Below are 14627 nucleotides of genomic sequence, written 5' to 3' on the forward strand. Positions count from 1 at the left end.
TCTGGGTTTTTTTTTTTTAATGTGGAGCAAAAGCTTGTTTGCTAGTCTGTTTGCATTTATTCTTACTGAGACTGACTTTAGTAAAATTCATATGCAATATCCGAGCAACATGGCTAAAAAAATCCTGGAACTGGATAAGTCTTTGAAAGGGAACAGCACAAGGACAAACTGGCTCCTTTTCCAAAAAGTTGATCTAATTCTGGACAAAACATGAAATACAACTCAGAGGTCAATCTACCATCATAAATTTCCCTTTCTGTACATCATAAAGGGGCCAGAAATGTAGCTAATCATACTAAGGGGAACACACAAACCACCTATTTATTCTTTCTGTCCCCAGCATAAAGCTTGAGGACGGAAAGTCTTCTATCTCATGGCAAAGGGCGGTGGGAAGATTTAGAAAAGAGAGTTGACTAAATTTTCTAAGTATTCTCAGCCAACACTGGAAGAGGGGATATCCTTCTGAATCTTCATGCCTGTCTTCTGCATCGGATATTGTTTGCATAGAATAACCAATTAGTGGATGGTTAAAGGTATCATGAATAAATGAATGCTCGATAGAATATTTGGTCTTGAACAGTCCAATTAACTAGGGAGTCAACCTGGAAATAGGACATCCATTGCTCTCTAAAGCAAAAGCATGTTGTGTATCTGAAAGGCTATCTAGGCAGTTAAAAGAAACCATCATTTTACCAAATGTAACTTCTATAATTGAGTTTTCCCAGCAAAGTGATGGTTGGTCATTTTATGAAACTAGCCTCTCCAAAGTTGTTGACCATCTACTGCTACTTCTTGGCAACACAGCAGATGCCTGGAAATGTTTTGAAAGAAACCGTTCACAAATCAGAATGATCAGGGTACTTTTAAGCCTACCTGCTTAGAAGGAAGGGACATTACTAAGAATAGCTGGGATTTCTGCCCACAATTTCAACAAATGTTCAGTGCATTCATGGGAAATGAACATCCATGCCATTCCCACAAAACAAGTCCAAACACCTGGTGAATTGATATTTCAAGAAATACTGTAATCATTTGGTGCTATGTTAAATCTATTGGAAGTGACTCAAAGAAAGTTGCTCTTGGATTAGACATTAGAGTCATTCATTCATTAGACTTGATGCTTAAAAGTTCTACTGAGTTTTGGAAAAGCATAGAGAAGCACAGCCAGGTTCCTTTGTATCATACCCAGTGGCTATATAACTTAACAGTCCTGAAGCTGGATTTTTATCAAGCCTATTCAGCACCAGTTTGCTTCCTATTCACTCTCCTTAAAAAAAAATTAAGCAGGGAGCATCAACCTAGAAAGTGAAAGTGAATCCCATTCACTGGAGTGAACTCTTATCGCCAAGCCGCATGATTCCAAGCGGGTTTGTTTTGGAGTAAATTGCCCTAAATTCTTTGAACATTTAATTGTATTTCAACTCATTGCGTTTAGGACCGGTGTTTCAGACTCTTAAATCTGTAGTTCACTCTGTCCCACCCGCCTTTTTTTTTCTCCCAAAAAAAGCAGTTAGGTTGCAACCGGGAGCCTAATTCCCCGAGGATTTCCAGCAAGCTGCTAAACCCAAACCACATTTTCCTTGCACTTGCACTTCTACCAAGCACTTTCAGGGAGAACCAAATTGGATGAAATAAATCCTAAAATGCACCACTGGCGCGTCCTTAACCCGAACACAAACTCAATAAACTGCATTGCTCCAAATTACTTTACAATGCCTGGCAGAGGATACCCAAGTCACGGAGGGTTTACTCAGTATTAATTAATCTTATTAAATGCTCCTTCAACCTCTCCGAGAAGATTGGATGTAAATATCAGTGGCCCATTAGGCACAGGGAAATCGATACCCAGTGATTTCCCCTTGGTCGTGGGAAGAGAGTTATGAAAAAATCGCGGAAAGTACCAAACTAACTACAAACAAACATGTTTGTGCGCACAGGAGCTCTTAAGAACGATGCCAATTTTCAGATTTCTGCTTAGAAAATGTATCCTATCAAACGAAGGTTATCAACCCTGGTGGGAATAGGGAGAAGAAGGGTGGAAGATCTACAAGCCCACAATTACTACTTTCACATTTGAAAGGAGGGCGGCGGTTTAGATTTCACATGAAGGACCGGAGTCCTGTTTTTGCTTTAAAAAACAAGCCGATCCCCTCGCGTGAGGATTTGTTTCAGCCAACACGTGAGAGGCACGCGTGGAAGAAGCGGACACCTCCCCATGACTTTGGGCACCGAGACCAGCGAAGTCGCCGTTTCCCCCCGACTACAGGGCAGGTTCCCGCTTGGGCAAAAGAGCTCAGCGAGAGTGTCCTGGTGGGTGGGAAGCCGGTAGCCAGCGTGGGGCGAAGGACGGCGGGAGGGTTTGGCTGGCCCGGCGCGAAGGACGGCGGGAGGGTTTGGCTGGCCCACTTTCAGGAGAACCAAATTGGATGAAATAAATCCTAAAATGCAGCACTGGCGCGTCCTTAACCCGAACACAAACTCAATAAACTGCATTGCTCCACATTACTTTACAATGCCTGGCAGAGGATACCCAAGTCACGGAGGGTTTACTCCGTATTAATTAATCTTAGGGAAGAGGGAAGGGAGGGAAGAGAAGGAAACAGCCGGAGGTTCGCCGGGTCAGCTGGGCTGCCTTACCGTGAGCGCTGAAAACTTCTGAGCCGGCGCCAGGAGGGCCAACTCCGGCAGCAAGAGCCACAGCGGGAGCAGCAGCAGCATCTTCAGCTCCGAGCGGCAGACCTCTCCTTGCACTGCCCTGGCCCTCGCCGGCTTCCCCTTTCCAGCTCTGCCCAGGCGTGTCCTTCCTCGGTTAAAGGGGCGGGGGGTGGGTGGGTGAGACAAGGCTCTCGCTTCTCGCGCTCGGGCTCTGCTCTCTCTTTGCGCGGGGATGTCCGGAGAGTTGCTCCCTCGCCTCCGGCCGCTGCTGCGCGGCTCCTGACCTTTCGGGGAAGCTGCAAGCTAGGCTGTCTCTAGCGGCGAAGGGCGAGCTGGGTTCCCTTCCCTCGGCGTGCTGGAGCTGTCATCCGATGTTCGTCTCTGGAGCAAGATCAGAGAGCTCTCTGATGCCTCTTTTGCTTTCCTCCTAGAAGCACCCTTACGGGCAGCCGCGCAGCTCCGAACTCGGTAGGAACTGGGGACTGATTTGAAGGAGGGTGGTTGGAGAGATGGGTAGGTGCACAAGCCCCAAACGCATGCTCTCTCGCTCCCCCCCTCTCTCTCCCTTCCCACCCACCCCTCTCTCTCGCCAGCCCCCCCCCACGAGCCTCCACTTTCTCCGCCCAGACCTGCAGCCTTGATTAATTGATTCGCCCCAACCGCGTCTCTTCCGCGTCGACCGCGCTTCAATTTCCAAACCGCTTTGTCTTTGCCGGCCTCTTAAACCGACAGAGAGAAAGAGAAAGTTGAGGAACCCGAACGAATTGCGTTCGCCCTTCTTTGGCGATTGCCTTATTTTGCAACGGTTGGCAAGAAGTCAACCTGCGCAAACAGGCACCCTAAACTTCGGCCTGTTTGTGACTGCGCTGCAGGTGGGATCGGTCAGGGCTTCAAAGGTGAGCGGGGCCCACTCGGGACAGTTTTTTATGAGCGTCGTTTGCTGTCCAACTCCGGTTACATTTGGGAACGTTGCGCGTTAACTCTGGTCTCTAAGGATAAGCGAAGAGATTTAGCGCATGTGTGCCTGACGCAGGAGACTAACGCCCTCCCTTCATACTCAGCATTGCTGGAATATTTCAGCCGTCGCTATGCTGGCACAGATCTGAAGCCTTTTAATAGTGTTAAAAGAAGAAGAAAAAAAGAATTGGCTGCTGCCACGATCTGTTCTGTAGAGATTACAAGAGATGGGACGGTGTTTTCCTACAGGATGCCTCCACCCCAGCCTTGAATTATTTGTTGAATCTAACTTCATAAGGAGGAAATCATAATGTTCCTAAGATGTTGCTCAACGGATCACTTTGGCATCTCTGCATCCTTTCCTCCTAAAGGGATGTGCATGAAAAGGGGAAGAGAGTCAAGCCGGTTCCTTAACTTCAAATGGAGAGTTAGGCGATAGACGAAACCATCTTTCATGCTGATATCTCTGTGTTCATATGTTTCTTGGACATATTTAATTTGAACGTGAAAGTTAGAATTGTGAACAATGCCAGGTTTATTCAGATAATGTATTCATGGAAAGAAAATTGGTGTCATGGATAAATGGAAAGTTGAAGAGATGGGTTTTCAGAAGAGACATTAGTAACTTTGTGTGTGATCTGATCACCAGTCTATCTGCAGGAGCTCGCTAAATGTGAAGAGAGAGGGGGAAAGAGAGAGAGATAAAGAGATATTAAAGAAAGGATAAAATTTCAGAAAGAAAACAGTGTGCTTCTGTCCATTGATTGCTGCCCTAGGCCCACCCACTGGAGAAATCAGGTCCTGTCTTTCACTAACATCTGGCCAATGAAAAAAAATGTGTTGATTTAAAAACAATACCTTTATTCCTGGTTACATATGGAGTGCAGAATGAAAAGAATGAGGAACGGTGCTTATAAGAGCTCAAGATTATTCTGTTGTAGATCTTGTTATTTAGTTAATACCCATCCTTAGTTTGATGTTCATTTTCTGTGATCTCACACAGTTAAAATAACAGTTGGAATATATGCTCCTTCTTTTATGTATGTACTCTATGCATAGTTGCATAAGGAAAACTAGCTTAGTTTTGAGAAATCATTTTCAGAAGAAACCCCTTCTAATCATTGTCTTATATGAAACAAAACTTGCAAATCTCTGTTTATTTATTTCCTTGTAAGTGCTACCCTCTGGTCCTCTGAAGATCAAGAGAAGATCAAGCAGGAGGTGGAAATGTGACACTTTGGGAGCATCTTCTCATGGCAGTGGTCAAAAAGAAAGGCCTGAGAGAGGCACATCTTGAAACCATCATATTAATGAGCTAAGCACTAGAGTTCACTTTAACAGCATTGCCAAAAAGGCATTAAGAGTTGTCAATCTAATCTTACGAAGCTTCTCCTCTGGAAATATTGAATTGCTAACTAGGGCATTCAAAACCTTTGCTAGACCAATACTCGAATACAGCTCATCTATCTGGAATCCGCACTGTATATCAGACATTAATACAATTGAGCAAGTCCAGAAGTATTTCACGAGAAGAGTACTACACTCCTCTGTTCACAACAGAATACCCTATACCACCAGGCTTGAAATTTTGGGCTTGGACAATCTTGAACTACGCGGCCTACAGTTGGACTTAAGCATAGTAGACAGAATTATCTGCTACAATGTCCTACCAGTCAATGACTACTTCAGCTTCAACCGCAACAATACAAGAGCACACAACAGATACAAACTCAAGGTAAACCGCTCCAAATTTTATTGCAGAAAGTACGACTTCAGCAACAGAGTGGTCAATGCCTGGAATGCACTACCTGACTCTGTTGTTACATCCTCTAACCCCCACTCCTTTACCCTTAAACTATCCATTATTGACCTCACCCCATTCCTAAGAGGTCTGTAAGGGGCGTGCATAAGGGCACCATCGTGCCTCCCATCCCTGTCCTAGTGTCCCCATTTATTTGTACCTATTTCCTGTATTCTTACTCATGTTTATATTATATATATCTATTATCTTGCAAGCAATTGCCAAATCAAATAAATAAATAAATTATTGCTTAGGGTGGATGAATTTTTTTTAGCTATCTGGTTAAGACTTCAAACATCACTCTTAACACACTCTTCATCTTGGTTTCCTAGGCAAGGCATTTGAATATACATACTTGAATCCCTTGCAAAGTTTTAAAATTATACCAGAAAATTAGAGACAAACGGAGTCATGGCTATTAGATAGGAATATGGGAGCTCAGTCTTTATAATGCAATTGTCTTGATCTAATACATCCTGCAGAGAAAATATACATGGTTAACAGGATATATAGTCTTCGGCATACTAGTTTCAAAGCTTTTGCTGCCATCCTTGAAATAAAAGTACCCTATCATTTTACATTTATATATTCTTGAAAGGGAATAGCGGGGTCTGAGTCTTAGTATCTATCTATCCTGGCAGGTGGAGAGGGTGTGAGTATGTGTGCAGCATTCTTTATATCTTCCTTTTTCTGATTGTTTATGCGCGCGCGTGTGTGTGTGTGTGTGTACAGATTTCTTTGCTACTTCTTCATGGTTGAGTAACCAATAGGAACAAAAGAAGAAGAAGCCTTGATTGATTGCATCCTACAGACTGTCATCTGGTAAATGATCTTTTAAGCTGCAGCTGCAGCATCCTCAAAAGAATTAAGCTGAAGGAGGCACCCTGGAACTTTTGCCCCACAGGCAGTGCCCTAGTTTGACACCACAGGTGATAGCGATTCTTGTTCTAGCTTTGTGAGAAAGAGAGAGTAGCTCCATTCAGCCACACCATCTCTTAGCTATCACTTGCTAATCTAAAGAGCCCCTAAGCCGTTCATACTGAACGTGTCCCAACTAGTCAAAAATCAACTTTCCCCAAATGTGTTGGGAACTGTAAGTCCCACAATTTTGAAACCAACATGGCCTTTGGTGTCATTTAAATATGGGTAACCTGCAGATCAGTAGCTTTACAATGGTCTTTTTTGACAGCAGGCAAAAGGATGCCTATGTAGCATCAACATTATCTGCCTAGTTTAAGCTACTGTTTTGTTTTCTGTTTTTTTTTAAAAAAAAAAATCTTCAACCATTCTTTGCGTAGATTATAAACTTTTCTTTTTACCAGTGTCATGCACAACATTGACATTTTTACTGAGGCACCCACTGTTATTACAAGCTTTGTTCCTCCCTTGATAGTTACCTGACGCACTATCGATAGATATAATTTCTCCAAGCTTCATTGGGAGGTTAATGAATTATTAGTTTAACAACTAATTCTCATTCCTGCTTGTGGAGGCATGAAGGTGCTTTGCTGTTTTTGAGGTGCTTTGGTGTTTCCTTACTAGACAACTGAGACAATCTAATTTCCTTACTAGACAACTGAGACCTTAATTGGAAGTGGTGTTTTCTTTTTCTTTTTTTCCAGAATAAAACTTCCTGTGTCAACAAACTAAGGACCCTTAAGAGTGAAACTTAGATGATGCGTTCAAGGACAGTGATCTGCTCAACTCTACTCAACTCTGATTGGCTGTGGAAATTTGCTGCAGAAATGCCCTTTCCCTGTCCACTGGGCACCGGGCCTCCAAGGTATTATTTTGGCTTTAGCTTCAGTAGAATGGCCATGTGGGAATGTCATCCTCTCAGAAGACTGGTAGACTTGTCCATCTGAAATCCTATTTGAACTATGTGTACATTGTATATGTTTGTACGTATGTAACATATACACACATACAATATACACATACCTCAACAGCACTTTTTTCGTGCAGCTGTTGATAAAAATAGGATTGCCAACATAATTGTCAACATCCAATGATGGATATGGCACAAGAAGTATGTATGTATTGAGAAAATCTAAAACAGGGAAGCATGTGTGACAAACAGGCACACAAATATATAAGATAAACATAGTTATGAATACATGAAATGGATACATATAAGAAAAATAAAAAGAAACAATAGGACAGGGATGGTAGGCACGTTGGTGTGCTTATGCACGCCCCCTATACATGGATGTGGTGTGGGCTTGGGCAAGAGGAGTCTCTTTGCTTGATCAAAGTTGATTAAGATTGAGTGGAAGGAGAAATGGGGTGAGGGGAGAGGATCCAGAAACACAAACAGGACTGAGAACTCTTTGATTCAGACTTCCTGCTGTCTGTTTTGAATGGATTCTTCCAATCACTCAGGCAGGTGTTTGGAGTGGGGGTGGGGTTAACATAGGAATAATAAACTTCTGTGGCTGCTATCTAAAAATCTTACACATTATTCCATGTCAGCTTCTCACAAGCACAACAAAAAAAGTCTAAGTAAAAATAATATACTTTGCCCCTTCAATCCTGCCCTATCAGATGCTCGAGAATGGTTGGTGGTTACTTTTTCCTTAAATAGGTGATATTAGGTGGGTGACTATTAGTCTCTGTCTTGAAACAGCCAGGTAGCCCAAAGTTTAAGGACAGCACTGCTATCTGGTCTTGTTGCTGAGATGTGACAAAGACAGGTTGTGTGGGCAGTAAAATTCATATCAATTTTCTTTCCTCATCTTTCCTCTACTCCCAGCATAAGATGGGAGTAATTTCTATATATTCCAGTTAGTTAAGGATAATGGAGATCAAAGTGTCATATGGGTGGAGAGGTTTAAAAAGTTTGGTCCTCTGGTCCCTGGCTAAGTAGATACATCAAGGTAGTGTCCTGCTTTTTCTCAAAGATGCTCATATATTCGGGAGGTGTCCCATTTCATCTTCCCAGAAGCCCTATATAAATTGAATGAAGATGATTGTCCACATCTGTCACTCTTAAATGATTTAGGTGCAAGCTGACACCAGCACACACAGACTCTTCAGGCTGTTTTTCTTATTTTTCCTTCTATGCTCAAAAGTTATCTCCTGAGTTCTGAACAAAAGATGAATGAGTGGGATGAAGAAAAAAACACCTGTATTTTTAATTAATTCTTTTTCTCAGTGGCTTGTAGGATTTCTTTATCATTCCTTCTCCTTTCTTCTGCCAGAGAAGAAAGACTGAAATGGATCCATAAAAAGAGGAGCCCATGACTGTAGCAAAGAACAAACAGCTGGTGAGTAGACCACCTCTTTCAACTTTTCTGGACAAGGAAAGGACTTGAAATTGCCCACAAGTGTTCTAGATCAGGGGTCGCCAACCTTGGCCCCTTTAACACTTGTGGACTTCAACTCCCAGAATTCCTCATCCAGCTTTACACTGCTTTGCTGGCTGAGGAATTCTGGGAGTTGAAGTCCACAAGTCTTAAAGTGGCCAGCGTTGAAGACCCCTGTTCTAGATGATTGCTCTTCATGAGGAGACCAAAAAGTAGAAGTCTCCAGAGGGATTTAATGCCCAGGGAGACTAAGGAATAGTTATCTTGTTCAAACTGCACTTGGCACTTTTGAAAGAACCCATACTTCCTTTTCTAAACATTTTTGGAAATTGCTTGTTAACTGCTTTTCAGCTAATGGAAACTTTTGTATTATCAAGTTTGACAGCATCAGCTGAGTTTGTGTTCCATCGTTAGCAAAATTAAGTTTTAACTACAGGTTGAAGAACTTTCTTTTGGAATAAACAAAAAAATCTGATTAAAACTTTGATTTTAGAAAGTTACAAATGGACTAGGGGGCCAAATAAATTTGAAACAAGAATTTTGAATTAATTATAATGTATCCTACCCATAGAAAATGCCTTTGTTTTGATTTTTTTTAAAAAAATAAAATGTTAAAAACTGGACATTAGAGGGAACTAAAGATTGTACAGGTGGTCCTCGACTTACAACAGTTCATTTAGTTACTGTTGAAAATTACAACGGCACTGAAAAATATGACCATTTTTCGCACTTATAACCATTGCAAAATCGCCCATGGTGACATTTGGATGTTTGCAACTGGTTCATATTTATGATTGTTGTAGTGTCCTGGGGTCATATGATCATCTTTTGCAACCTTCTGACAAGCAAAGTCAATGAGGAAGCCAGATTCCCTTAGCAATCATATTACTAATTTAATTACTGCAGTGATTCACTTAACAAATATGGCAAGAAATGTCATAAAATGGGGCAAAACTCACTTAACAAATCTCTCACTTAGCAACAAAAAATTTGGGCTCAATTATGCTGGCAAGTCAAGGATTACCTGTAATTAAAAGAATATTCAATCCTACAATTACAGAATGAAGTAAATTCTAACATTGAACATATTAAAGCATTTTTTTTAAAAAAAAATGGTCCCTGAAGTTGGTATTAATATTGTCAACACAGACATCTGCCTCTATGGAGAAACTGTGTCTAAAAGATATTACGGAAGAGGAACAGGTTTTACCTGACAAGACTGAGACTGAGTTGAAAGTACATTTACAAATGATAGGCTAGAAGAATTATATGGAAAAAGATATTATACTGGACATACAAAAGAGACTGGCTGACATTTTAATAATTAAAAGGAATATAGAAACAATAAACTAAGAGAGTGACCTATATTGAATTTATAGAAGAAGCTGGTTAGAGGAATCTTGTGAGAAAGGGACAAAAAATAAAAAAGAAATTAAGTTCTGTGATGTTATTTGAATGGAATAATGATTAAAATTGTTAGAGGCAAGGAAGGAATATAAAGTTGGTTTATTTGAGCGAGGTTGACTGATAATAGAGGAGTTGTTATTTCTGGTAAACCTTGATGGACTTTTGCTGACACTCAGACTGAAATGCCTGTGTGCTAGATTTCTTTATAGATAAGAGATGAAAATGAGAAGAAGAGATCATTTTGTACATTTTACAAGGAGGGGATAAATTACCTTGAGGTTTAGAAGTCACTTCCTTAGATATATATTTTCTTTATTATATTCTTGCTTTTCTTTTCCTCTTCTCCATTCTCTATTTTTTCCTCTTTTTGCTGCACTTTCTATTATTTCTATTATTTTATATATATGTTTTAGATTGTATTAGTTTTTACTGGTGTAATTATGATCTTCAATAAAAACAACTATTAAAAAGAAACAGAATTCTTATTACACCTTCTAGTATTTTGCACCCATTTTCTTACTCATTCAAAGGGCGAGCATGTTTGTGGTTTGGTGAATAAATGGATGTGTTTCACATCTGAGGAGAAGAAGAAGAAAAACCTCCTTTGTGTAAATTAGTCACTTTACTATCCAGTGCTATCAGTCTGGCATATTATTTACTGTATCAAGATACAAGCCTTTTCAAAGTAATGGTTGTTTTTTAAGACACGGTACAATCTCAGAACAGTATTTAATATCCCAATATTTTGCCGTATAAGTCTACGTTTCTCTCCATCCTAAATGTACTTTTGCGATCAGGCAAAGATAGCAAATTATTTTGTGTCTGAGGCAGCTTCCCTTCCTGTTGGGGGTATGACGGTAAAGGTTCTTCTGAAGCAAAATTAGGAAGCACAGAGGAGACTTTATGTTTTTTAACAAGCAAGAATAGTGATGAGCCCTCGAATAGGGGGGATTGTCTGCTAAGATAAACAACCTGTCAAGAGTTTCTCTCCAGCTGGTTTTGATGCTAGACAAAAGGTTGGTTTCACACAGCTGGAGAAAACTTTCCATCATCTTTGTGGCTTCAGTCTCTGACAGGTTGTATAAACACTAATCTGTAGGCAATTTTTTTTTTAAAAAAAAGACTCCTGCTATGGCAAAGATTTGTGTCAGTTGGTGGATTCTATTTATTTCTGTGGTGGGGAAAAAGCAAGAGGGCCTGTAGTTAGAGTGTAAACTCCAGGTTCAAGGAGAGAACAAGATCTGGATTCTGTGAAGTATTTGGAAAATGACTTGCCGTCATACAGTAAACAGTCCAGTGTTAGAAACAGGGCCAGCCTTATCAAAAGAAATCTGATCTCAGATGGCTCCTCCGGAGGCATCATTTAAGGGTCATTATTTATTTATTTATTTTAGAAAATTTATATTGCCGCCCATTTGCCCATGGCAACTTAAGGCGGCTTAAACAAATATAAAAATATCATGTAAAAATAAAAATAATAAAATAATACAAAATAATAAAATAATAGCCCCCTACCCTATTCTGGTGACAACCTGTATTCATATAAGCCATTTAATGGGCTCCATATTAATGAACTGCATCTTCTCATACTATAGTTTAATAGAATAGAATTCTTTATTGGCCAAGTGTGATTGGACACACAAGGAATTTGTCTTGGTGCAAATGCTCTCAGCGTACAAAAAAGAAAAGGTACATTTGTCAAGAGTCAAGAATCATAAGGTATTTAATAATAGTCATGGGGTACAATAAGCAATCAAATCATACTAGGAAACAGTCAATAAAAATCGTTAGAATACAAGCGACAGTTACAGTCATACAGTCATAAGTGGGATGAGATGGGTGAAAGGAAGGATGGGAGGATTAATAGTAATAGTAATGCAGACTTAGTAAATATTTGACAGTTTTGGGGGAATTATTTGTTTAGCAGAAAGGTGGTGTTCTGGGAAAAACTGTCCTTGTGTCTACTTGTTCTGGTGTGCAGTCTATAGTGTCGTTTTGAGGATAGGAGTTGAAACAGTTTATGTCCAGGATGTGAAGGGCCAGTAAATACAGTATTTTCCCAGCCCTCTTTTTTGACTGGTGCAGTATACAGGTCCTCAATGGAAGGTAGGTTGGTAGTAGTTTTTTTCTGCAGTCGTAATTACTCTCTGAAGTCTGTGTTTGTCTTGTTGGGTTGCAGAACCAAACCTAATTTGTGTTTCAAAGTGTGTGTAATCCATGAGTATTTCTATTTCAGGCAAAGTAACAGAAGAACAGAGTTGGAAGGGACCTTGGAGGTTTTCTAATGCAACCCACTCCTTAAGCAGGTGTTTCAGGCAAATAGTTTTCTGAAAATCTCTACTGATGGAGCACCCATAACTTCTAAAGGCAAGCCCTTCTACTGATTAATTGTTCTGTCAGGAAGTATCTCCTTATTTCCAGGTTCTTCCTTGATTAGTTTCCACCCGTTGCTTCTTGTCCTACCCTCAGGTGCTTTGGAGAATAGGTTGAGCTCATCTTCTTTGTGGCAGCCCTTTAGATATTGGAACACTTCTATCATGTCACCCCTAATCCTTCTTTTCATTGCACTAGACCAGTGGTGGGATTCAATTTTTTTTACTACCAGTTCTGTAGGTGTGGCTTGGCAGGGAAGGATACTGCAAAATCTCCATTTCCTCCCCACCCCACTAACCTGCTTTCCAGCTCCATTCTCCTGTGCAGGGCAACAAAAGAAGACCCAGCCGATCAGCTGGGGCTCGGGAGGCAGAGAATAGATGGGGGCGGGGCCAGTCAGAGGTGGTATTTGCAAGTTCTCCAAACTACTCAAAATTTCAGCTACCGGTTCTCCAGAACTGGTCAGAACCTGCTGAATACCACTTCTGCACTAGACATACCTATTCCTGCAAGCCTGTAAGGAATTGATGTGGAAGGCAAAACAAAAAACAAAACAAAAAAACCCTCCTGAAAACAATATGTGTTGCCCCTTTAAATGAATAAGTATTGAGGAAAAGAAGCTCAACCATTTGCAACAAAGTGCACTTGTGGGGGCGGGGTGTCTCTGCAAATCTCTGATGAGTTAATTCCTTGCCCCAGGTCTGTTCTGTCTCGTTTGTCCTCATGTGACTATTCAGGAAAAGACCAGATATTATCTTGAAGACAATGAATCACAGTGCTTGCTTGCTTTCAGTCTTACTACCATTTTGAGATAGAAAGAAATACCGCTGCTTCCCACAGATGCCCAAATGGTCTCTGTCCTCGTGGGAATATAGATAGCCCCAGCACCTTGTCTTGGTGAGATATTTCTCAGTGGCACAATACAGGGTAATATAGAACTAATTCTTGTTATTGTATTTCTTTTCTGCCAAACCAGGCACCCAGATGAAACCCAGCTTCCTAACTAATGATAGCCGTCCATTTACCCGAAGCCAAGCTGCACTAAAGGCCTCCATTAAAGCAACACAATGCTGCCAGCCAATCAAGATACAAAAAGAGCCAAAAACAGACAGAAGATATTAGAGACACCAATCAAGCAGAACACAGCAAACTCCGAGACCAATAAACACAGACCAAGACTCCCAACCAATCAGGATGAAGAAAAACCATTCTGGCACAGCAATAGGCTGCCCCAAATTCAAATCTGAAACTACTGTAAAAGTCTGACTCACAGACGGACACAATACAGAAGCCTGATGATGGCAGATGAGATTCTGCTGAAACGTTGCTACAACTTTAAAAGAACTACAATGACGTGGGAAAATACCCGAACCAAGCCGAACACCATACATGTAAGTACCGCGAAAACTTAAGAAAACAAATATCAAACCTCTACGGGAGGAAATAAACAGCCAGATCAAAACCTACGAGAAACTGGAAATTAAAAGAGCAGGAATACTATGTGACCTCCAATTCCACGCAGCTGCAGAGACAACAATACTACACCAACCTGCTTCAAATTAACATTTCATCAAAGCACAGCAGCCACTAAACGTATCCTGAAAAGAACTGAAATGGCTTTACTACGGAACGAGCTCCACAGTAAGAGATTCCGATTAGATCAGTTAAACAAAGATTTGCTAGCACTACACCTGGAACTGAGCAGCAAAATCCACCTCTACTTTGGGACAAGATAAAACAACTTACAACTTGGAGAGCTGATTCTGAAGGTATTTACAAACAGGAAAAATTATTGAAAAAAATTAAAGAAATTAGAACATGACAAGAAAACCCCCAACAACTCACAACAACACCTGAAACAATTAGTGCACAACGTTTCCAACAGAGAACTCACCAAAACAGAAACAGATGTCCTAACCAAAGGATTCAATTATGCTATAGCACCCCAAAAAATCCCCACAGAATCCATCATATGTGCAGTAGAATCCAGCCTAACTAAATTAAATACAGATGAAGCTGATAAAATAAGACACCAAGTTACCAACATCTTATGCACAAGCAAACCACCAAAAAGCAACTTACAGAAAAATGAAATCAAAGCACTACAAACCCTGAAAAGAGATAGCAGC

At 40.8% G+C, this 14627-nt stretch overlaps 1 protein-coding gene and 1 long non-coding RNA gene across 11 annotated transcripts in view; one reads left to right on the forward strand and one right to left on the reverse strand.

Moving 5' to 3' along the window:
• The window catches only part of SMOC2 (SPARC related modular calcium binding 2), a 135702-nt gene extending 132856 nt beyond the window's left edge, over window positions 1-2846 (reverse strand). For all 7 annotated transcript variants that reach the window (XM_087968435.1, XM_026669509.2, XM_026669508.2 and 4 more), the window contains exon 1: window positions 2638-2846. In XM_087968435.1, coding sequence (XP_087824561.1) covers window positions 2638-2718 — 81 coding nt within the window. In that variant the 5' untranslated portion in view covers window positions 2719-2846. The remainder of the gene's footprint in view (window positions 1-2637) is intronic.
• Window positions 2847-2993: 147 nt separating this feature from the next.
• LOC148132866 (uncharacterized) overlaps window positions 2994-14627 on the forward strand; it is a 107702-nt gene continuing 96068 nt past the window's right edge. Inside the window, exons 1-3 of one of the 4 annotated variants that reach the window (XR_015750146.1) lie at window positions 3031-3123; window positions 4788-5347; window positions 8614-8679. This is a non-coding gene — a long non-coding RNA (uncharacterized LOC148132866). Of the gene's footprint in view, window positions 3124-3465; window positions 3552-4787; window positions 5348-8613; window positions 8680-14627 lie in introns of those variants that run through there. The other 3 variants (XR_015750142.1, XR_015750139.1, XR_015750148.1) reach the window with 3 other exon arrangements.

This window comes from Notechis scutatus, chromosome 1 (assembly GCF_049901735.1).
Source record: "Notechis scutatus isolate UNSWTSFEM ecotype Mainland chromosome 1, rNotScu1.2, whole genome shotgun sequence".
Classification (NCBI taxonomy): Eukaryota; Metazoa; Chordata; class Lepidosauria; order Squamata; family Elapidae; genus Notechis; species Notechis scutatus.